This window comes from Callithrix jacchus, chromosome 2, assembly GCF_049354715.1.
Source record: "Callithrix jacchus isolate 240 chromosome 2, calJac240_pri, whole genome shotgun sequence".
NCBI classification, from domain to species: domain Eukaryota; kingdom Metazoa; phylum Chordata; class Mammalia; order Primates; family Cebidae; genus Callithrix; species Callithrix jacchus.
The window spans coordinates 134693901-134719389 of record NC_133503.1 but is presented as its reverse complement, the minus strand read 5'-3'; the positions used below and the strand labels follow the sequence as shown (position 1 = coordinate 134719389).

The 25489-nt window shown below is 42.8% G+C and overlaps 1 protein-coding gene across 3 annotated transcripts in view; it reads left to right on the top strand.

Annotated features, from left to right (window-relative positions):
* SV2C (synaptic vesicle glycoprotein 2C) overlaps positions 1-25489 on the top strand; it is a 289177-nt gene that overhangs the window by 253135 nt on the left and 10553 nt on the right. For 2 of the 3 annotated variants that reach the window (XM_008991918.5, XM_002744849.6), the window contains exon 13: positions 8880-17650. The exons of the other annotated variant lie outside the window; for it this stretch is intronic. In XM_008991918.5, the coding sequence (XP_008990166.3) occupies positions 8880-9063 (184 nt within the window). In that variant the 3' untranslated portion in view covers positions 9064-17650. Of the gene's footprint in view, positions 1-8879; positions 17651-25489 lie in introns of those variants that run through there. 3 annotated transcript variants of the gene reach the window in all.

The following is a 25489-nucleotide window of genomic DNA, read 5'->3' as shown; positions in this document are numbered from 1 at the left end:
TGTACTTTTCAAAATTCCCCATGCTGAGTCTTAAGTGTTCTTCTTGTAACTTCTACCAACTATTTGAGTTGTCCAGAAAAAGTTTCTTTCCAAAAATTTAGACTAGACAGAAAGAATACCCTGCATACACTTTTACCCTTTAACAGGTAAATTCTGTAAGCTAAGTCTGGATCTACACCATTTCAGGCCTTTTCAAAATGTGGCACTTAAACCAGGCACTATGATTTACGCCTGTAATCCCACCACTTTGGGAGGCTGAGATGGAAGAATCACTCTAGCCCAGGAGTTCAAAACCAGCCTGGGAAACATAGTACCCGCCCCTCTGCAAAATATTTAAAAATTAGCTGAGCTTGGTAGCACATACCTGTGCTCTTAGCTACTCAGGAGGCTGAAGAGGAAGGATTGCTTGAGCCTGGAAGGTCGAGGCTGCAGTGAGCTATAATTGCCCCACTGCACTCCAGCCTGGGCAACAGAGCAAGGCCCTTTCTCAGAAAAGTGGCACTTAATTGTTCTTTTCTAATAATCTCATCAGTTGATGGGGTAGATATTCAGTCAGTGTTTAAACAATGGCTAATATTCACACAGTGCCTACCACATGCCAGGGACTGCCCTAAGTGCCACCATTTTTCAGTGTCCTTTTCTTCTTCCAAGGAGCCTCAAAAAAACCCACATCTGGCCCTGCACTAAAGACAGAAAAATCCACAAAGAGGCTGGATGTGAGGACAAAAGTATCCTCATTTTATCCAGAATGAAGCCAGTAGTTTTCTTTTTTTCTCCACCAATTAAAACATAAAATGGGCCAGGCATGGTGGTGCATGCCTGTAATCCCAGCACTTTGGGAGGCCGAGGCAGACAGATCGCTTGAGATCAGGAGTTCGAGACCAGCCTGGCCAACATGGTGATACCCCCATCTCTACTAAAAATACAAAAATTAGCCAGCACAGTAGTGCGTCCCTGTAATCCCAGCTACTCAGGAAGCTGAGGCAAGAGAATCACTTGAACCTGGGAGGCAGAAGTTGCAGTGAGCCAAGATTGTGCTACTGCAGTCCAGCCTGGACAATAGGGTGAGACTCCATCTCAAAAAAAAAACAAAAACACAGCATAAAGCAATATAAATAAACTAGAACCCAATAAATTGTGAAGACCCCAGAGAAGGAGCCACTGTCCAGCTGCAGAGGTGGCCACATCCCCATCAGCTGAGTCTAAGTGCTACTGCAAACCAGCCCCATATACCAGCACATGTGTCTCAGATCAAGGGAGTTTATGATGCAGGGAGGAGAGCCGCCTTAATGGAATGAGCAACAGGGCAGCTGCAGTCACAGGGTACATTTTGGGGAAATAATTTCTATTTTAAAATTTTAAATAAGTAGATTGAGTACAAATTGAGTAAGGCTTCTGACCGAAGAGATAAGGAGCAAAGGATGGAGTGGCAGAATGACATGAGATCATTTCATTCTTTCCCTTTAGTGCTTGTTGGTTAAGAGAAGGCATGAAAACATATTTGGTCTAAAAAATAATGCATTAGTTCTTTCTTCAGCTGACAGTCAGGGCTCTGCGACGTCTGAGCTCCGCACCCTCAAAGGACTTTATGAGCACAAGATACCTTGTACTTTGTGTGTCTGCAGAAGCAATATCCTTTAAGTAAGAACAGAGAGTAAATGAACTAAAAGCCTATTTATAAACAACCCCAAGGGAGAGTCACTTTGTGACTGGTTTTTCTAATACACCTGTGTATTCTAATTTTCTAGTACACGGCTGTATTAGATGCATTGAAAAATCACACCCAGCTGGGCCTGGTGGCTTATGGCTGTAATCCCAGCCCTTTGGGAGGCTGAAGCAGGTGGATTGCTTGAGCCCAGAAGTTCAAAACTAGCTTGAGTAACATGGTGAAACCCCCATCTCTACAAAAAATACAAAAAAAATTGCCCAGGCATGGTGGTGTGAACTTTTAGCCCCAGCTACTCAAGAGGCTAAGGTTGGAAAGTCACCTGAGCCCAGGAAGTCAAGGCTGCAGTGAGCCATGATCGCACCACTGCACTCCAGCCTGGGTAACAGGAGTGAAACTTGTCTCGAAAAATAAAAAACAGCCAGGCACAGTGACGCGTGCCTGTAGTCCCAGCTACTCAGGAGGCTGAGGTGGGAGGATCACTTGAGCCCAGGAGTTCTAGGCTGTAGTACACTATGCCGATCAGGTGTCTGCACTGTTTGGCATTAATATGGTGACCTCCCAGGAGCAGGTACCACCAGGTTAACTAAGGAGGGGTGAACAGCCCAGGTCAGAAACAGAGCAGGTCAAAACTCCCGTGCTGATCAGTAGTGGGATCGTACTTGTGAATAGCCACTGCACTCCAGCCTGGGCAACAGAGCGAGACCCCAACTCTTAAAAAATAATAATAATAATGATAAATAAAAAACAAAAGAGAAATTACACCCTTCAGCTGCACATATTTGAAAGAAAAATTTACTTATCCAAGGAAAGGGTGGTCACATTTTCTTGAATGCCAACACTAATTTTTTTTCTCTTTTTATTTTATTTATTTATTTGTTTATTTATTTTAGAGACAAGGTTTCACTGCATTGGCCAGGATGGTCTCAAACTCCTAACTCATGATCCACCTGCCTCAGCCATCCAAAGTGCTGGGATTACAGGCATGAGCCACCACACCCAGCCACCAACACTAATTTAAGAAGGCTGTGTGCTTTGCATCCACACCAGATTTTCATCTAAAGAACTGCCTTTGCTTGATAAATGAAAACAGAGATTCTTAAGAAAAAACGATTTGATTGTCTTTTTAAAAAACCTCAGATACCAGATGCTCCTAACACATCTGCCTTTAGTCTGCCCAGGAATCTCAGGAAGTCATCCATTCCCCTAGTAGAGTTTCAATGATACAAGGAGATAGCTGCCCACATTTTTTACCCTACTCTGAGTTATACCAGAGGTTTGTCCCTTGGGAAAATATGGTTATTTTAACCTAGAGGTAAATCTTATCTGGGTCACTCTGCAGTATCAGCACTGAGAGACTTCTTCATGACAGAGAATGTTTTCCTTTTCTGTTTTCTTATCAGCAACATACACACAGGCTATTTCCCCCATAAGAATACAGCTTATCTTACTACTATAAAATGTATCTGGTCATTTATGACTCTAGAATCTAGAAACTAAAATGTTAGTTTAACAAAATGAAAAGCTGGGCTTGGTGGCTCATGCCTAAAATCCCAGCACTTTGGGAGGCTGAGGCGGGAGGATTGCTTGAGCCCAGGTGTTTGACACCAGCCTGGGCAACATAGCAAGAGCCTTGTCTTCATTTTATTTTTAAGTGAAAGAAGTCAGCCTTTAAAAAGCTGCATACTGGCTGGGTGCAGCCACAGTGGCTCACACCTGTAATCCCAGCACTTTGAGAGGCTGAGGCAGGTGAATCATAAGGTGAAGAGATCAAGACCATCCTGGCCAACATGGTGAAACCCCATCTCTCCTAAAACTAAAAAACATTAGCTAGGCATGCTGGCAGGCGCCTGTAGTCCCAGCTACCCAGGAGGCTAAGGCTGGAGAATTGCTTGAACACAGGAGGTGGAGGTTGCAGTGAGCTGAGGTTGTACCACTGCACTTCTGTACTCCAGCCTGACAACAGAGCAAGACTCCATCACAAATATATATATAATATATAATGTATGTTATATAATATATTGTATATACTATATATATTATATATATAAAAATATATATAATATATATTTTATATAATATATATTATATTTTTATATGCTATATTACATATTATATTTTTATATAATATATTATATATTACATATATGTATATTTCATATATGATATATTACATATAATATGTGTATTTTATATAATATATATTATGTATTATATATTATATATATACTGTAAGATATCAACTCTGTGACATTCTGGAAAAGGCAAAACTGTGGAAACAGTAAAAAGATCAGTGGTTGTTCAGCATTGAGGAGAAAGAGGAGTGAATAGACGGAATACGGGACTTTTAGGGCAGTAAAACTATTCTACATGATACTGTAATTACAGATACATGTCATCAAAATGTGTCAAAACCCACAGAATGTACAGCACCAAGAGTGAGCCCTAATGTAAATTGAACTTTAGATAATAACAATGTATCAATATTGGCTCATCAGTTGTAACAAATGTACCACACCAATGCAAGAAGTTAACGGGGAAACTGAGGGTATAAGAGAACTCTAGTTTTTTTTTTCACCGTTTTCTTGTAAACCTAAAGCTGCTCAAAAACATCTATTCATTTTTCTAAAGAAAAGCACAAAAGACAGTTTAGCCTTACGGCATATCCATGGAGGTGGGGAGGTGGCGATGGGGTCATTCTAGTATCCTTAAGTCTTTGATACCCAACATGCAGGCTCAAGCAATTTCATTTGAAAGTAGTTATCAGTATATTAAATCTCCTTATCTTTTTAGTGCTTGTTGCCATTATTAGTCTCTTGCTTTAAAAAAGAAGAAGAAGAATACGAAATTAGTTTACCCTCTACTCAAGAAGTTTGTTTCCTTCAGTCAGAGATTCTGTCACACTGTTCCTACACTGCAAACAATTGGCAACTTTGCCTCACTTCAGGAGTGTGTGTACTCTACTTTCTAGGTGTCTTAGCCAAAAACAAAATTAGTGCTTACTGCACTTTATTAGGTGTGATCTAACCTGCAAAATCACTGGCTGTGCACTAACTCACAGACTAGATTTGTGCAGCTCAGGGAGAAGTGTTAATTCCTTTCCCATGGTGCAGAAAGGAGAATGGTTGGATAATAACCACAATAAATATCTCCATTATGAGAAGTACACACATTGTGGGAACTATTATTAGGTACAGTACAAGTGGTGATGAGTAGTTATGACTTGCCAAAGAAAAACCCACACTTACAAATTTACAAATCAATCATAGAAAGATGTGTACTAAGTGCTACGCTTTGCAGCTTATAAGATGCATTTCCTTCTTAAGGAAAAAAAAAAGGTATCTAATAATTGCCCTGTATTCAATCTGCCTTTAACTCAGTAATGGCCAAAAAACATTAAACTGGCATAAAGTCAGAGGAAATGCATATTTTCTCATGATGTCAGTGGTATATGCAGGCTCATGAACAAAATTAAGTTTCATCTGGGCCTGGTGGCTCACACCTGTAATCCCACACTTTGGGAGGCCAAGGCAGGAGGATCACTTGAGTCCAGGAGTTTGAGACCATCCCGGGAAAATGGCAAAACCCCATCTCTACAAAATATATAAAAATTAGCTGGGCATGGTGGTTCAAGCCTGTAGTCCCAACTATTCCAGAGGCTGAGGTGGAAGGATCACCTGAACCCAGTAGGTCAAAGCTGCAGTGAGCTGAGATCACACCACTGCACTCCAGACGGGGTGACAGAGTGAGACCCTCTCTCAAAAAAATTAAGTTTTCTGCCCAGAAGATCATTTGTTACATGTGTACTAAAGATAATAAAATTTTTCTTTTTTAAAAAATGTCTCAAGAAGTGGGATGTTTTTTACTTATACACCTACATATCTTAAAAGCCAGCAAAGAGAGTGAACAAGATCTTCCTAAGCCCACAATTTGATTCTCTTCTGTCATATTTTCTTGGACTTGATTTCCCAAATGGTACATTGGCTCATCGGTGTGCCCTCCATCATATCTGAAAGATGAGGGATACAACTTCATCCTCCCTAATTTTCTCAGAAAATTCCATGGGTTCTTCTTATTTAAGACCTAGCATGTTAATTAAACTAATAAAAGAAAATATGAAGCTGATCAGCAACTTAAGCCAAGTCTCAGGATACAAAAATCAACATGCAAAAATCACAAACATTCCTTTACACCAACAATAAACAAGTGAAAGCCAACTCATGAGTGAACTCCCATTTAAAATTGCTACAAAGAGAATAAAATGCCTAGGAATGCAACTTAAAAGGGATGTGAAGGACATCTTCAAGGAGAACTACAAACCACTGCTCAAGGAAATGAGAGAGGATGCAAACAAATAGAAAAGAAATCCATCTTCATGGGTAGGAAGAATCAATATCATGAAAATGGCCATACTGCCTAAAGTAATATATAGATTCAATGCAATTCCCATCAAACTACCGTTGACATTCTTCACAGAATTAGAAAAAGCTACTTTATATTTCATATGGAATCAAAAAGATCCCATGTAATAGCCAAGACAATCCTAAGTAAAAAGCTGGAGGCATCACATTACCTGACTTCAAACTATACTACAAGGCTACAGTAACCAAAACAGCATGGTACTGGTACCAAAACAGACATATAGACTAATGGAACAGAACAGAGACCTCAGAAATAGCACCACACATCTACAACCAACTAATCTTTGACAAACCTCACAAAAACGAGCAATGGGGAAAAGATCTCCTAATCAATAAATTGTGCTGCAAAAGCTGGCTAGCCATATGCAGAAAACTGACACTGGACCCCTTCCTTATACTTCATACAAAAATTAACTCAAAATGGATTAAATGTAAAACCCAAAACCATAAAAGCCCTAGAAGAAAACCTAGGCAATACCATTCAGGACAAAAGCATGGGCAAAGAGTTCATGACAAAAATGTCAAAAGCAATTTCAACAAAAGCCAAAATTGACAAATTGGATCTAATTAAACTAAAGAGCTTCTGCACAGCAAAAGAAACTATCATCAGAGTGAACAGGCAGGTGTCCCAGCTTCCCCAACACTGAGCAGAGGGAACCTACAGAATGGAGGACAAATTTTGCAATCTATTCATCTGACAAAGGCCTCATATCCAGAATTTACAAGGAACTTAAACAGATTTACAAGAAAAAAACAAACAACTTCATCAAAAAGTATACAAAGGATATGAACACATACTTCTCAAAAGAAGACATTTTCATGGCCAACAAACATGAAAAAAAGCTCATCACCACTGATCATTAGAGAAATGCAAATCAAAACTGTAGTGAGATACCATCTCATGCCAGTCAAGAAACAATAGATGCTGGCGAGGCTGTGGAGAAATAGGAACACTTCTACACCGTTAGTGGGAATGTAAATTAGTTCAACCATTGTGGAAGACAGTATGGCAATTCCTCAAGGATCTAGAACCAGAAATACCATTTGACCCATCAATCCTATTACTGGGTATATACCCAAAGGAATACAAATCATTCTACCATAAAGACACATGCACATGTATGTTTATTGTGGCACTATTTACAATAGCAAAGACTTGCAACGAACCCAAATGTCCATCAATGATAGACTGGATAAAGAAAATATGGTACATATACACCATGGAATGCTATGCAGCCATAAAAAGGAATGAGATCATGTCCTTTGCAGGAACAGAAAACCAAACACCACGTATTCTCACTCGTAAATGGGAGTTGAACAATGACAACACATGGACACAGGGAGGGGAACAACACACACCAGGACCTATTGGGGGTTGGGGGATAAAGGGAGGGAACTCAGAGGATGGGTCAATAGGTGCAGTAAACCACCATGGCACACATATACCTATGTAACAAACCTGTACATTTTGCACATGTATCCCAGAACCGAAAGTAAAATAGAAAATAAATAAATAATAAAACAGCATGAAAATAAATACAATAAAATAGGGAGTAAAAAATTAAATAAATGTATTGTACTTACGACAGTTTTTTCTTCTTTCTTTTTTTTTTTAAGAGAGACAGAGTCTTGCTATGTTGCCCAGGCTGGTCGTAAACTCCTGGGTTCAAGAAATCCTCCAAGCTCAGCCTGACATACATTTTAACTTTGGAATGAAATTTAACTTTCCGTTTAAACATAGATGTTTCTGAAATTATGGGAATTTACAAAACAAAATAATAAGTCACTCTTGTAAAGAGATGAGAAACTGCTCAATTTTTCTATATCACCCTCGCCACCCTTTGTCTGGGATGAAAGGAGGTGTCCCAGCTTCTCCCACACTGAGCAGAGGTGACCTGCCTCTCTCTAATGAATTGTGCTTTATGCCTATTTTGCTCCTGAGAGAAGAGTTTGGATAGAGTAGAATTACAGTTTGATTTAAGAGACCTTTCCTGCAGGGAGCATTGGCTCATGCCTGTAATCCCAGCACTTTGGGAGGCTAAGTCAAGAGGACTGCTTAAGCCCAGGAGTTCAAGTCCAGCCAGGGTAATGTAGGGGGATCCTCCATCTCTACAAAAAAATTAAAAATTAGTTGAACATGTCAGTGCACACTTGTAGTCCCAGGAGGGACTCAGGAGGCTGAGGTAGGAGGATCACTTGCACCTAGGAAGTAGAGGCTGCAGTGAGCTATCATTGTACCACTGTACTCACCTGGGCAACATAGCAAGACCCTATGGCTACAAAAATAAAAATAAAAATTAGCTGTGTATGGTGGCATGCACCTGTAGTCCTAGCTACTCAGGAGGCTGAGGTGGAAAGATTGCTTGAGCCCAGGAGTTCAAGGCTGCCATCAACTACTGCTATGTCACTGCACTCCAGCCTGGGCAACAGAGCAAGACCTAGTCTCTAAAAAAATGAGAAAGAGAAAGACCCTTCCTTCCAACAACATGAAACCACTAGAGATGTTTCATACTCCCTGCAATTTTCTCTCCCTTTCTGTTTACAATACACTGGGACTTACAGGCAGAGTAAGAGGCAATGGAAGCTATGGTAAGAAAGTCAACAGAGGGCTGGAGGAACAATACCAACAGCTGGAGTTCTCTACTCCCAGATTTGCTAACAGGCATTGATTTGCTCCACTGATGTACAACACAGTCTGAGTGAAGAGCATTGAAAATCTAGTACGTTTTTGTCTAAAGTTGGAATCATGGAAGGCATTTTCTCAAACTTGTTCATGTCTCTTTTCTTTGCAGGGCAACAGGCTTTGGCTTCTTAAATGCACTATGCAAGGCAGCAGCCGTCCTGGGAAACTTAATATTTGGCTCTCTGGTCGGCATCACCAAAGCAATCCCCATCCTGCTGGCTTCTACTGTGCTCGTGTGTGGAGGACTCGTGGGGCTGCGCCTGCCTGACACACGAACCCAGGTTCTGATGTAATGGGGAACAAAGCCATCCTTCCTGCATTTCTTCCTCCTGCTCTGGGTCAATTCTCCTTCCTGACTCAAGGCTTCAGAGTTTTCCTATACAGAAAGGTGATCAAGTATCAGAACATAAACACACGCTGTGACTTAAAATGTAGAAGCATATCATCTTGTCCCTTTGTGATTTTGCACACTTTTTTGGGGTTTTGTTTTTTTAACGCATTGTTATCTTTCTGACCTGTGATGCTACTGCCTCCCCCAAAGCTGTGGAAGCATTTCTAGAATGCCATAGGCAGCCAGGCTTCCCTGGGGTTCGGTTCATAGAAAGCTTAGAGGCCAGAAGACTGGGCTAGTATAAGGAATAGATCCTGCTCCTAATTTGACATTAACAGGAAATATAAGCCGGCACATTATTGCATTTGTGCTGAGGAGAGGAATTCTTTTTTTTTTTTTTTGTAACAGAGTGATATTTCCTGTTTACATAGAAAAGGATACCCAGTAATTCTCGCTGTCATAGCAGAGCCTTTCAAAGAAAACCATGTGGTACCAAACAGGGCTGGGTGGGGCCCTTTGGGGCAAGACAGTTAAGGTGGCTCTGCTGACAAGAAAAATAAAAGCTCTGCAATTAGCAGCAAAAATCAGAGTGAGCTGCATAAGTAAGATTTCTGTCAGAAAGCCCAATTAAACCTCTGGAGAATGTGAGGAAAAAGGACCGTGACAGTGTCTGTGATTGTGGCAGTGGTTCAAAATGGTTGAAAATCGGAGATCAGAGCGAGAGCTTCTGCCTCCATTGACCACTCCCACCCCTTCAGCCTTCCCTTGGTCTTGCCAGACAGCAGATTCAAAGAAAGAAAGCTGCTTCTTAAAAACCGTCTGCCTACTTGATTCTGCCACTTACCCACACTGTCTCTAGTCAAGAGATTGCCAGTGGATAGCTAAATTGTAAATTGCAAATTAGGAAGAAATTCACACCTACAGCCATTTGGACATAAAAAATAGTACCTCTTTCTGGTACCTCTTTCCTGTGGGACTGGTCCCCCAGGACACCCATCCCACCTGCCCCGCAGTTGACACTCAGCTTCCCACCTGGCATCACCAAAGAGGGTCTGTCCCTCTAGCTTCCCCAGGGCTGATGCACTGCTCAGTGCACTCCTGGCTCCCTGTAAAATCAGAACCCGCCTGTACTCCTGAGGGACCTCTCACAGACAGACCATCTCCCTGTGGTTGTTTGGCTGCTCATTTTACCTCTGGAATCTGCCTGGGCTTGGAAAAAAGAGGTCAGCCAGGACATTCCCACGGGCCAGCTGTCAGCTACACGACCTTCTCGCCTCTCAGGCTCCCCTTCCCCCAGGCTTGTCCTTTTTACACATCTTCTTTGAAATCTGAAGCCTCCTTGTAGACTTGCAGCCAATGACCAGAAGCCAGGAATAAATCCCATGTTTAAACAATATTCCTTTTTAAACGGCCTTGTTAGAGGGTTATCCTTGTTACTTATTATAGGCATTTTCAGACAAGCCACAGCTGGGGGGGGTGCTCCAGGAAGGGAAAGCTTTTGTTTCCACTAATCATTATATTCAGAGATGTCCTAACTCCCCTGAGGCCCCCCTGCCTTCCCCTCCCCTTCCTAATGATCCCTGTAGAGCTCAGACTAAGTGAAAAGCTTCTTTCATTAACATAAGCCATTAATCTACTTCCCCATGAAGTAATTCTGGTCTGCAGAGGGGAACAGACTGGTGTTGGGGACAGTGGAAAGAGGGTGGTTCCCTGGGGACCTGTGATCAGGGCTAGAACATCAGGAAAACCTGAATCAAAAACTTCAAAAGTGGCAGGAAGAAGAAAAATCACTGAAAACTAGACAAGATGCATTTGAAAGATACCAACAGTGCAAGGAAAGAAAGAACTTTCTCTCACTTCTGCGTCCTATCATTTTTTTGGAGAACAAAGACAGCAGTCAAACAACCCAAGAAAGTACCCTGTATGTTTTTCTTCTTCCATATTCCAGATAGATTTTCCCACCTATCTATCCCCGATTTGTCTTCTTAAAAAAGACATCTGGCATGCACCACCACGCCTGGCTAATTTTGTATTTTTAGTAAAGATGGGGTTTCTCTATGTTGGTCAGGCTGGTCTCGAACTCCTGACCTCAGAAGGCTGAGGCAGGAGAATCACTTGAACCCGGGAGGCGGAGGTTGCAGTGAGCCGAGATCATGCCATTGCACTTCAGCCTGGGCAACAAGAGCAAAACTCCATCTCAAAAGAGAAAAAAAAAAAAAGGCATTTAGGGACCTGAGCAGATCTTTTAGTTGAATGCAGCATGTGCAGAAATAACTGTAATACCAACGAGTGCATCTCCATCAGCCCATCAAAGGAAAAATAGAAATGTATATGAGTATTGCTGTCTCTAGTCCTCTGTGATAATTAACTTTGCTACTAGACTATCGTTACTTTTTAAAATATCTCTAATGTCTGCTCTAGGGTCTAAATGCATAAAATATCTCTCAAGTTGCAGAGCACAGTTATTCAGAATTTTATTTAAACTCTGGGTTGGGTCAGCATGAGATAAACCAGCAAAACCGTACTTCATCAGACCTGCCATCCAGTGTCCCCTGCTCTAGGACATTCTTGGCCTACTTGTTACCTAATCCAGCATCCTTGGTGGCCTACGAGGAATCTTTCCTAAACTCTCGGGCAGTCTGTGGTCACAAACCTTCTGGTCAACACCTCTCCCGCCTTCTGTGCACTCCTCCCTGCCTCCTTGAGATTGTTCATCACCTTGATTTTCGAAGAGAGCTCTAATCATTTCCAAAGTATGTGGTATGGCCTGTCTAGCTTGCTCTGAATTTAGCTAAAGATTAAGAAACAGCCAGGATATTAAATAGAAACTCTCAGCTGTGTCAGTGTAGCAGGCCACTGGCACCCAAATATGCAACTGGCATCTCATTTCATCTACAGTAGAAGGAAAATGAAAATTTGTGCAAAAATGAAAACCTGGCAAATAGTCCACTTATTTCTACCTCCTTTTCTAACTAAAAATTTCCCTATTACTCTGGAATCAATCCAGAACACTCCCAAGTTCCATTATTATCACAGAATCTTCTCAGTGGGGAAAAACAACTGCTTCAGACTGTAAATTCTGTATGTACCACATTCTGTCCCAGGTATTGGGTCTTAAGGCACCCAACTCACATTCAGTCCTTGTTGCCTGAATCATCTCACACCACAGTACAGACCTGGGAGACACGATAGATGGGTCCTAGCCTGACCTTCACCACCAAGCAGTACAGGGACCCAGATCTTGCTGGGGAGACTAAAAGTCATTGAACATCTCTGGTTCTCACTTTCCCCATGCACAAAGTAAAGCATTGGGATTAGTCTGCTCTCCAGCATTCTAGAACACAGTAATGAAAATGGCTTCATCTTTTTTTTTTTTTTCTTTGATGGAGTTTTGCTCTGTCACCCAGGCTGGAGTGCAGTGGTGCAATCTTGGCTTACTGCAAACTCTGCCTCCCGGGTTCAAGCAATTCTCCTACCTCAGCCTCTCAAGCAGCTGGGACTACAGGCACATGCCACCATGCCCAGCTAATTTATATATGTTTTAGTAAAGATAGGGTTTCACCATGTTGGTCAGGCTGATCTTGAACTCCTGACCTCAAGTGATCAGCCCGCCTCAGCCTCCCAAAGTGTTGGGATTACAGGCGTGAGCCACCGGCAGCCTCAACTCATTTTTACAAGCGCTAAATAGGTTTAATTTATAAACTGAAAAATTAGGAAATAGACAAGCATAAAAAGAGTGTAGGACGTCATTTGGGAAGCCCGCATGGACTAGGCCAGAAAGCACAGTCTCTGTGCTGTCTGTCCTGCCAGTATCTCAGCATCTTGTATAGTATCTCTGTTCACTGCAGGTTTGACAGTTACCATTGCCCATCCAGGAAAAGGCCCCACCCTGACCAATAAACACGCTTAGGTTAGAAGACTCCCTGATCGCAGTATTACCCTACAGCTCTCCTTCCTGTTTATTCCATTATTTTCTTGAAATATGGCCTTAAGTATTATATGTAGGTTTTCAGAAACAATTTTTCAGTGATTTTACTTATACTGGCAAATAGACAAATCTCACCGAATCAGAGTTCATGTTTTCAACAAAAACTGCTTAGTTGTCTTTTCAACATACCTTAAGAGATCAAAGGGGAGGTGGGAAAAGAAATGTAGTGACAGAAGGGAGAGTCCAAGATGCCATTGATAAGCTTCCAGCAAAGAGACGAGGGCACAGCTTTCTAAATGCTGGGATCACTTCCAAAGCAGTCCAGGGGAATACTTTCTGATTGCCTCTGCCAATCAAAATAGAATATGATATTCTCCATTTTTGTTTCTGTTTGATGTCAAAATGGCCTTTACCTATTTCTTCCGTAAGACACCTTATCTGTTCATGCATTAAAGGCTCTGAAGCCAGGAATGTCTGAATTTGACCTTCACCGGTATCATAGAAAGGCAACTGGCATATTGGTGTTTGCATATTGGCTGCATATTAGGTTTTCTTTAATCTCCACATCGTGCCAAACTTAGTCCAGTTACTAAACCTAAAAACACCAGTCGTATTGCAACAAGAGAAAGAAATCTGCACAGTGGGAAACTCTGAAGTGGACTATACGTTTCTTACGGCTTTTGTTTCTGCTCAGCAAAATGTGTGTTTTAGGTAAAGCTTCTCTTGTAATCTGTAATGTAGACACACAAAAAAAGAAAACCTGTTAGTATCTCCTGGATGTATTGCATGTCCCTTCATTGTTTCAGGTATAGAGTAACAGTTCTCCATGTGATGTTCTTTTGCTCTAAATGTTGACCATTCCTCTTGTCACCTGTCTGTCACCAACAGTCACAGGGCCATTGCCAGGGCTCCCTTCAGTTTTTCTCAAACAATATCTAAATGCAGTTTAGTAATCCCAGGATTTTGAGTTAAAAGAATACAGCTCATGGGTCTGTTTCAGCTCTTACCTAAGGCTAGCAGGGTTGGGCAGGGAAAGAGCTGGGCAGAGACTTTGCTGATCTTTTGTCAATTCATATGATTATCCAGTAAATACTTACTGAGCACCTCCCATGTGATAGGTATTGAGGCACTGTGCTGTGTGCCATAATTAAGCCTTTGGAGGATTTAAATGAGAGCAAGGGAAACAGAATGAGAGAAAACACCCTCACACTGATTCCCACTACATATGCACCCTCCTCCTCCCCCACCACCCCATAAATACAATGTGTTATTTTTCCACATTTAAAACAAATAACAGCCTTCAGCAGGCAGTGCAGGAACTATTCAGTCATTGGGATTACCGTTGATGAGAGGAGAAATCTCCTTGATTACCTGGTTTTTGTTGGAGAGACTACTGACTAGTATTTGGAAAATGAGAAAAATGAAAGCACGCATAAGCTGTTTCCTTAAATGATCTCAGCAGGATGTTGCACTAAGATATTATTCAAAGAAAAGAATCAGAGCAGAGATAGCCCCATCTTTCTAGAGCTTTTTTGTTTTGTTTCATGGGGGGTGGAGTGCGGAGTCTTATTCTGTCACCCAGGCTGGAGTGCAGTGGTGCAATCTCGGCTCACTACAACCTCCGCCTCCCAGATTCAAGCAATTCTCCTGTCTTGGCCTCCCAAGTAGCTGGGATTACAGGTGCACACCACTATGTCTGGCTAATTTTTTTGTATTTTTAGTGGAGACAAGGTTTCACCGTGTTGGCCAGGCTGGTCTCAAACTCCAGACCTCAGGTGATCCACGCTCCTCGGTCTTCCAAAGTGCTGGGATTACAGGCATGAGCCACTGTGCCCAGCCTAAAGTCTCGCTTTCTTCTGAGGTATTCTTTTTGTGGTGTGAAACTAGCAACAGGAGCTAGAGAGTCTGTTCCCCAGCAAATAACGCTGGAGTTTCCTCTTCAGAGCCAAGTCAGCAAAGCCTGCAGCTGCTGCCACTCCCCTGGCCTGTGCCTCCCAGGGTGTTTCCTTTCTGATTTTGAAGATTTATGAGTGAGTCAACTATCTTGACAGACATCCTAAAACAGTTTCCCTCCTCTCTACCCTCAGCAGATAAACCATCCAGAAAACAGGTTCTGTCAGCCAGTAACAGGGACATTTTGGGGTTTCAGTTTAAAACTGGTGCATGTTGTTGCAAGTGTCTTGAAGTTGCAAAGGATGTTTGGCGTTCTGGGGCCTGCAGGGGGGCAGAGCAGAAAGAGAGTAGTTGTCTGTGACCCTCTACCCTCCTCTGAGAGCCCCATTGCCCTTTTTCCCCACCTGTTCTCTCCTGCTTACCTCCTCAGGGCAGTGGCCACTCATTTCCTTTCTTTCCCTTTTTTTTTCTTTCCTCCTCTGGTCGACAACCTCTTAATTCTAGCCGTATACAAAAGCAAGGTCAAGCTTTCCTGGGGCACTGGGGATGAAAGGCCCATCCATGCCTGCTGTGGAGGCACAGAGGATGGAGAACGTGGAGAGCAGGGGTGGGTGCAGAGGGAATGTGAATCTTCCCTCTCCCTCTGGAGAGGGATGCGAGTCTGCTGGCTTTGGCACAGCTCCCTGTGGTGGGCTAGATTTCCAACTGCTTCTCAGTGCCTTTGCCCTGAGAGGATGGACACAGCTGGCATGGAATCAGAGCAGCCCATCTCTGGAGCAGAAGGCTGAGAGCTTAGTATTTGACTCCTGAAAGACCAGGATGTTCCCACCTGGATTCTCGAGATTCATTGACTAGTAGAGGTCGATGATACTCTCCATGTCTGCAGAAAGTCCCACTTGGTGTGGAAGGGTAGGTACCTTCTGGTTAGGTCTGAATGCTAAAATTGCAGAGGTTGTCCACACTCTGCCTACTCTACCACATCCATGCTGCCCTTAGATCCAAGAGCGCCCAGGACTAGGAACAGAAAGCAGCTTTCAACCCTTTGTTTAGACTCAGATGGGGTTTAACTCAAACTAGTAACCTACCCCAATAGCAGGGATGCAAAGTCCGAAACAGCTTTGCAGTGCCTGGGGAGTGCCTAGGCAGCCTGCTCACAGTGGCTGGGGTCATCTAGAGCTAGTGATGAGCTGGAACAGCTTCAAACCAGTCCCTCAGAACTGATGTTTAACGTTTCAGGAATTTTGAGAGTCAGTTGAGAAACACAGCTATTACTAAATATTAAGATTAGATCAATTATAGCTATAAACAAAGGCAATATATTCAAAGCTCATCACTGTCTACCTATTTTACTACATTGGACCATTATCTATGCCCATTATGTCTGTATGGTAGAAATACTATATAAGGGTATAATACTACACACATCTTCCCAAGTGATAGTATATTTGTAGCTTGAGATCAGCTATGGTGGGAATATTTATACCATGGAAAGCAACAAAGCCATACAAATCAGACTCCTCCTAATCTCCAAGACAGTTGTTAAATATTAACCAGCATATCACTATCTAAAACCCTAAAGAAGACTTGGCCTCGCAGTGCATAGACCCAGGCCACACCACCTTGAGTTTCATGTGTTTATGGGTCAGCATTGCCCCTAAATCCAAGGAAGGGGAAAGACTTAGCAAGCTCAACCTCATATGATTCACAAAGGGCTTCTTTCTGCATTTGCGTTGACTCACAATAGGACCCAGTACAGAGAATCCACCATTTTCTATGGGTGTAATTCCTTCAGGGAGAATGTATGGTAAAATCAGCTATTTCATGCTATGCAAACAAAATGAAAGTAGTTTGAAATTGTAAAGTGTCTCCCCTCTGGCTCCTATGTAGTCATCTAAGAAGGAAACTCCTTCCTTGCCTTGACATTTACCAGGCCTGCCTACATAGAACGTGATGAATTGGCCTAATTTCAGTTCTGCTGCAATTGTTATATATTTACTTTACTGAATCTATATCCAGAGTCAGTCAGAAGAAAAAAGAAATGTCCTTTCTTCTTACACACTTTCTTAGCATCCACGCAGTTATGTATCCTCATCCTGGTCCAGGAACATATTGAACAGATCCTATGTCTTTTGTTAATACCTAGATACACTAAATAACATCCTAGAAGAGTTTTCTCTTTCAGGTGAACTTCCATTTTGAACATATGCTAAACGTACTATCCACGGTCTTTTTTAACGAGATCTTGGCAACGGTCCTGTCGGTTTTGGTGTTTGGGTTGTTTGGCTTTGTTTTATTTTTTTTTCTTTCTGTTTTTAATGCTGTTTAAGATCTCTTGCTATGAATGTTCCAGTTACCCCTATTGTACTGTATATATGTGTGCTGCATGTGTGAACCCCAGTAACTTCTGTTTCAGGTTTTGGAGTTTTCATCTTAAGTACAGCTGGTCCTGTTGTGAACTCATCTTTCTGGTATGCTCCTCTGTGTCTGATTTCCAATTGCCAAAATGTTTGACCAAGTGTGTTTTGACGAATATAATGATACAGCCATGTGTATCCTTGTGAAAGGGCATGCTCCATGTGGGATGGCTCCTGTACAGCATAAATCTATCAAATGTGGAATTGTGTATACATGTATAGGCCAGATAACTAACATTCATGTAACAGCTACAAAGATATTTAATGTATATCAGATTAATAAAAGAGCATTTTTTTGCTCTGTTATATTCAAATAACGATTGCTGTGTGACTGACTTCCCTTCTAATTGACCCTTCAAAAAATAAGCACTTTTTTAATGTCCTGGGGTATAGAGAAAGCCTGTTTCTTAGATTTGGGCTTATTTGAATTGTTTCTGTGGGCTGGTTTCATGGATATTTATGTGTTGTTAATCTTACAAGAACACTTTCCAATTATTAGCCAGGACCAGTGGGAAGAATATGTCTGTGGGGGAGTTTGTGGCAAAGCAGATGCTTGTGTTCTTTTGCCCTAGAGCAGGAATAGCAAACAGATTTTTCCTTAGCGTATTAACTCCAGTAGATTGGTAGTAGCTGCTTGGAATAATGGTTTAAGAACAATGAGAAAAAGTGCTATACTTTATGGAATTCACATTGGAGGCAGAAACACAGACTTCAGTGCCACATATTTGCTATCCCAAAAGAGTCCCCATGACTGCATTTACCAGAAGACACAAGTGTCTTTACTAACAAAGGGGATGGGGCCATCCCAAGGTTGGTTCTGATGTGGCTTGGTAACATCACTGAAGACCTTGATTCTTTCCATCTTTTAGATCATCCTCAGTATACTGGCTTTTGTCCCCCTGTGGGCGTGAGATGGTGGCTGCAACTCTAAGCATCACATCTTCACACATCTAAGATCCAGAAGGAGGACTAGTCCCTCTTTTTGACCCCTTTTTAAGACAACATTCTCAGAAGCCTCCAGCAGACTCCCCCTGTGTCTCTTTGGCTTGATTTGCATCATCTGCCTACTCCTAAACCAATCACAAGCAAGAGGAACATAATTACCATAACTGGCTTAGATAATGAAGATTCACCTCTCCTGTATAGCTCTAAGGGACCCAGTCTCTCCTGAAGTCCATGGCTTCTGACTGTCTGAACAAAATGAGGGTGGAGGGTGGTGTGTAAGCAAAGAAAAAGGCAAGTAGCTGCTGGGTAGGCAAGCAACAGTGCGCTGTGTCTGAACTCGAGGACCATGCTGTCTAATATGATAGCCACATGTAGCTATTTCTATTTAAATTTAACTGAAACCAAGAATTCAGCTCCTTAGTCACACTTAGCCACATTTCAGGTGCTTGATTGCCACATGTGACCAGAGGCTACCATATTGGATGTTGAAAATATAGAATATCCCATCATCACCAAAAGTGCTATTGGCTAGTGCTATCCTATAAGTTGTGCATTCACTCCCCTCTGCCGGCTGTTCTCTTAAGACCAGCTCTCACTTCTTCCAGGTTCTCTTCCCCAGGCTAGATCCTCCTTCTTTGCTGTAGCCACTTCTTTCCCCCTTTTCGAATGCCCAGCCCATCACCCTATGTCCAACTTCCCACTCCTCCAGATGTAGGCCCTATTCCTTTATTTAAGAAAATCTACAGTGACATATTTTCTTTCTTACTTCGTGATCAGACTCTTAAATGAGGGAGAAAAGAAACGTCCACAGGCTTCAAAACTCCCAGCATATCAGGGATGATGGCAGGTACAGGAATTCACCAGAGGATGCTGGGGTGCAGATAACTTTGGCAAAAGTCACTCTAAGTTCTGAAGGAAACAACAGGCATGGCCTGGACCATTGGCTCCAAAGCCCCAAATGTGAAATGCCTGGCAATCAGTGTGTTAAAACAAGGCAATGCAGATCTTGAAGGCCTACCTTTCCTGGCTATTGATATCTGATACAATGAAGTTACTGTCATTATCAGTATTGTTTTCTAGGGCTGCCATAACAAAATAGCACAGACTGGGGGACTTAAGCAACCAAATTTCTTTTCTTACAGATCTGGAGACCAAGTGTCAGGCAGGGTTGGGTTCTTCTGAGGCCTCTCTCCTTAGCCTGTTCATGCCCGTCTGCTCTCTGTGTCCTCAGATAGTCTTCCCTCTTTACATATCTGTGTCCTAGTTTCCTTTTCTTATAAGGACACCAGTCATGCCAGATTAGAAGGTAGTTCAACCCAATCCAGTACCTATGATTAGTGACCTCTTCAACTCAACTACCCCCTTAAAGACCCTATCTCCAAACTCAATCACATTCTGAGGCACTGGGAGTTAGGACTTCAACATATGATTTGGGGAGGAGACAATTCAGCCCATAGCATTATCCCAATGCTACCTATTTAATTGTGTATATATCCTTCCTGTATACTGTGTATAGGATTTTGCTGTGTGTATATTGTGTATAGAAGGTGATAGAATGTCTGATGGGTGGTTAGCATGGGCTGTGTGTGCTGTTCATTCCGACGGCATGATAAAGACAGAAGCTGAGGAACAAGGGCCCTGCACTCATAAGCCAGAAACAGATAATTCTAAGGGAGACCCCAGGGCAGCCTGGCCAGGCTACTGTGAGAACCATGATTATTTGCCTCCTTCTGTCTCTCTGTTAGAATTCCAGATGAGAATGTGCTCTCTCTGTACAGTAATTAAAAAAAAAAATCCTGGAGTCAATAGGCACGTCATTCCTGTCCCTACACCTCAGCCTCTGAACAAAGCAGCCTCCTCTGTGAGCCTGTCCCCAGGGGAAGCTTCCTTCAAGAGAGTGATCAGCTTGAGCCCTGATGACTTCAAGGGGAGCCAGGGGGAGCACCATTCCTGGAGCTTGGATAAGACCATGCCACCCACTACTACTGCAATCCCTTTGTTCAGTGGGGAGAACAAATGCATCATCCTCTCCTGTAATTTGCAGTCCAGACACCAGGTGGAGAAATGAAAATCACAAAAGGAGACACATTCTCAAGGAAAGCCAGGTTCCTGCCCTGCAGCCACTGGAACTCCCTGGGGCCAGAATGAAGTAGCTTGGGTAGTCTGGGTAACAGAGGACAGGGGAGGCTCCAACCTTGACTCCAAGTGCACCAGCAGCCACCTGCCTTCAGCCATATTTCTACCTCCTCTATTCAAGAGCCCTCAGGGAGGCTGAACAGACAGCGTGTGAGGCAGCTCCGCTTACTAACATCTGCTTCCTCACTCCCAAGGTGGCACCAAAAATGCCCTTTGGACTGAGATTTCCAAGGAAACTGCATCAGCGAATTCAGGTTTGGGTGGGGCCATAAGGAAAACCACCATAGATTACAAAGGGCTGAGTGATCTATAAGTTGCCCCACTCCTCCTTTGCTCTTTGCAAACATTGGACATATCCCACCCCCACTGCAGGCTGCTGCTAACCCTCTCAGGAGCTTTGTGGTGCTATTGCCCCCTTCTTCAGCCTCCCACCTTCAGTGGAGGATACCCACAGTACTTTCATTTCTTTTTCTCTTTTTTTTTTTTAGACAGATTCTGACTCTGTTGCCCAGGCTGGAGTGCAAAGGCATGATCTTGGCTCACTGCAACTTCCGCCTCCTTGGTTCAAGTGATTCTTCCATCTCAGCCTCTCAAGTATCTAGGATTATAGGCACCTGTCATTATACCTGGCTAATTTTTGTATTTTTGTAGAGATTGGGTTTCACCATGTTGGCCAGGATGGTCTTGAACTCCTGACCTCAGGGGATCTGACTGCCTCAGCCTCCCAAATTGCTGAGATTACAGGTGTGAGCCACTGTGCCCAGCTTACAGTAGTTTCTAAAGTACACTCTGGTTTCTGCACACCTCACAGCCCCATTTCTCTTTCCAAACTGACTGGAATCTTCAGAGGCAGATACTGTCTCACCATTGCTAAGAGTAGGAGTTTGAGCAGGGTCACTTCCAGGTTTGGGAGGAGGGGTCCTCTTTAAGAAAAATAATACAAAATTACAAACACAAAATTAATGTAAAAGTAACTAGAATGAGAAAAGAGGTCCTCACAACACATTTTTAAAAACTGATAAATTCACAAATTTTAACAAAATCCAGAAAAATAACAATCCTTTTTATTAACTGCCTGACACATTTCTATAAATTATTTTCTCTATTTTTTGAGTGCATATGCTTTGATTGCCTCTTCAGATGGCAACAGTTTTGTGATATCATTGCCTATAGAGAGAATAGACAGATAAAAACTGGTTGTGATTAGTAATAGTTGTTTTTTGTTGTTGTTGTTGTTTTTAAGATTTCTTATTTCTCCTCCACTTGCCACATACTCTCTGTGCTGAAGACACAGACCACATTCAGTTTTGCAGTCCGGTTCTGTCAGAGGCGTTTGAACCACAGCAACTCCATCTTGCATAGGGGCTGGGTAAATGAGGCTGAGACCAACTGGCAAATGAGGCTGCATTCCCAGGAGGTTAGGCTTTCTAAGTCACAGGATGAGATAGGAGGTCAGCACAAGATACAGGTCATAAAGACCATGCTGATAAAACAGCTTGCAGAAAAGAAGATGGCCAAATCCCACTAAAACCAAGAGGGCGATGAAGGTGACCTCTGATCATCCTCACTGCTCATTATACACTAGTTATAATTCATTAGCATGCTGAAAGACACTTTCTCCAGTGCCATGACAATTTACAAATACCATGTCAGCATCAAGAAGTTACCCTATGTGGTCTAAAAGGGGGAGGAACCTCTGTGACAGGAATTGTCTACCCCTTTCCCAGAAAACTCATGATTAATCTACCACCTGTTTACCATGTAATCAAGAAGTGGCTGTAAGTGTCCTTTGTTCAGCAGCCCAAGCTGCTGCTCTTCCTGTGGAGTAGCCATTCTTTTATTCCTTTACTTTCCTAATAAATCTGCTTTCACTGTACTGCATGGACTCGCCACACATTCTTTCTGGTGTGAGATCCAAGAACCCTCTCTCTCGGGGTCTGATTGGAACCTCTTTCTGGTAACAGCTCTGGACATCAAGTCAGGACCCAGGCGTGTGGGCACAGCGGGCAGCAGAATGTTCCTGGAAGCCGTCCTCCAGTGGGACAGCTAACAATAACTTAACAATCTCAGAAGGGACTGCAAACCACACTAATATATCCCACCATCAAACCGAAGATATCCCAACTCAGATTCCTCTTAGCCTACCCCTGAAAAGCCCAGCTCCACCCAACACTGGAGGAAATTGGAGGAAAGCAAGGCAGAGTAGAAAGCAACAGTAGTTTTAACTGAGTAAGGAGACAATCTACTAAGTTTGCGAATTGTTCTAGTTTTGCAAATTTTAAACCATTTTTACTTATTTATTATTACTTTTCATAGAGATGAGGTCTTGCTATGTTGCCCAGACTGATCTCAAACTCGTAGGCTCCAGTGATCCTCCTGCCTCAGCCTTCCAAAGTACTGGGATTACAATCATGAGTCACTGCACCAGCTCTAGTTTACACATTTTTTGAGAGGGAGTTTCGCTCTTGTTGCCTAGGCTGGAATGCAGTGACGAAATCTCGGCTCACTGCAACCTCCGCCCACTGCAACCTCCACCTCCTGGGTGAAGTCTCCTGCCTCAGCCTCCCAAGTAGCTGGGATTGCAAGCACCCACCACCATGCCCAGCTAATTTTTGTATTGTTCGTAGAGACGGGGTTTCGCCATGTTGGCCAGACTGGTCTCGAACTCCTGACCTCAGGTGATCCACCCGCCTCGGCCTCCCAAAGTGCTAGGATTACAGGCATGAGACACTGCGCCCGGCCACATATTTTTTAAAAGCATATGATCTGCCACACATGGTGTCTCACACCTGTAATCCCAACACTTTGGGGGCCCAAAGCAGGAGGGTTGCTTGAGCCCAAGAGTTCAAGACCAGTCTGGGCAGCAACCATCTCTACCAAGAAAAATGAAATAAAATAACAAAAACGCATATGACCATCTGAACACATTGCTAGGATCCACTTAGCACCTGGGAAGGGACTCATGCAAATGAGGGTTCCAGGGCTTAAGCCTCATTAGTTTCATGGTAAACATTTCTCTGAGCTTTAGAGTCAGACAAGATAGGTTTGAATCCTGACTCGGCCACTTAGCAGTGATGTGATGCATTGAGAAAGCAAAAATTCATTTTTCCAGCATTCATTTCTGCAACTGTGAATCAGAAATGATAGTTTATATTTCACTGGGGTTTATAAGGATTGATAAAATGTGTATAAAAACTTTAGCAATGTGACTGAAACAGGAATTCTCACTACGTAATAGCCAAAGTGATTAGCACTACTGGCTCACATCTGCCCCTGCAGTAGTCTGCATCTTCTTTCACTATGAGGATGTTGAGATGCGGTGATCATGGGAGCCAGATCCCCTTGGGGTGCTGAAATGGGGTGGTGTGGAGGGGGTGGAATCCTGGCTTTGCCTAACTCTCCCAAGATTTCTTTCAGGACTGAATAATTCCTAGCTTCTATTATCATAGGCATGCATAGCAGGTACCTGGGCCTGTGGTGACCCTGGCAGCAACTCCAAGTGACTTACCCACATCCCCCAAACCCTGCTGAGATTCTGCTTCCCACAGAAGCAGCCTGCACAGGGCTCTTCTGAGTGCACAGATGTCCAGCTCCATGGGAGGGCCTCTGGCAGCCAGAAAGAGGAGGAAGGAGAGGAGGAAGGGGAAGTGGTTGGGCACATGCTGGGACCTTACCAACTCCCACAGGCCATGAGTACACAGTGCAGAGCCTGGCAGACCTGGTGCACCTCCTCAACTCTGCCTTTTCCCTGCTACCCAAGGCTCTGCCATTCATCTTGCCAGATCAGAGAAGCTACAGACACAGAGTGTTTGTCCAAGGCTCTGAGTCTTTTCCAGGTGCAGCCTCAGCAAATCACACCAGGAAAAGGAATCCTGCTTCTTCAGGACTAAAAAGAAGACCAAAGAGCAACTGTTCACAGCAGGCCAAATTTACAAAACAGTGGTGGAGAAAATGAATAACTTACGAGGATGAATGTAGGGCCATGTGAAATGATCTCTTTATACACCGTAAGGTACCGCAGGAAGCCAACAGTGACATGTCTGGAGCCCAACACTGTGCCAGCCAACTAGGGGACACTCTGGAGGTGTGAATGACAGAGCAGCACTGCCAGGAGTTGGGAGCTCAGTCTCCAGACTCATGCAGACCTGAACTTACAGCTAAGTTCTCCACTTTTAAGCTGTTTGCCTCAGGACAAGTTTGTTAACTTCTCTGTTACTCATCTGTAAAACAGATGCTTATATTCTTCTTTAAAAGGATTGAATAATACAATCCAAGTGCTTAAAACACACACTAAGTCTTCTATTGCACATATTTAATGTGTACAACATGGTGTGTTGGTATACATAGAACACATGAACTCTCTCTCTCTCTCTCTCTCTCTCTCAGTAGAAATGGGGATCATGCTATGTTTCCCAGGCTGGTCTTGAACTCCTGGCCCCAAGCAATCCTCCTGCCTCAGCCTCCCAAAATGCTGGGATTATAGGAGTGAGCCATCACATATGGCCCAAGTTCTCTTAATAATGTATTTTGATGCACAGAAGTTCCTGATTGTAATGTAGTCTAAGTTATCAACCTCTCCATTTAGGTCAGTGCTTTGATTTCTGTCTGCTTCGAGGTTAGGAAGACATTCTCCTCACCTAGCAGCTTCATTGTTTTTCATTTGACATTTAGATCTACATTCAGCTGAAATTCATTTTTGTATATCTTTAGTAGTCATCAGAAGATCAAAAGACATCATTAAAAGAGTAAAAAGGCAAGCCTCAGAGTTAGAAAACATATTGACAATTGGAATCACCAAGAAAAGTATTCTATTCAGACTAGATGAAGAATTCCTACAAATCAATACAAAAAAGGCATGCAACCAAATAGTAAAAGAGCAAAAACTTAAACAGAAACTTCACCAAAAAAATATCCAGAAGATTATGACCATTAAACATATGAAAAGGTGCTCAATTCCATTAGTCATTAGGGAAATGCAAATAAAACTATGGTACAATACCACTAGAGACTCTGCCAAATGGCTAAACTGTAAAAGATTGATAATACCATGTGCTGGCAAGGAGCACTCTCCA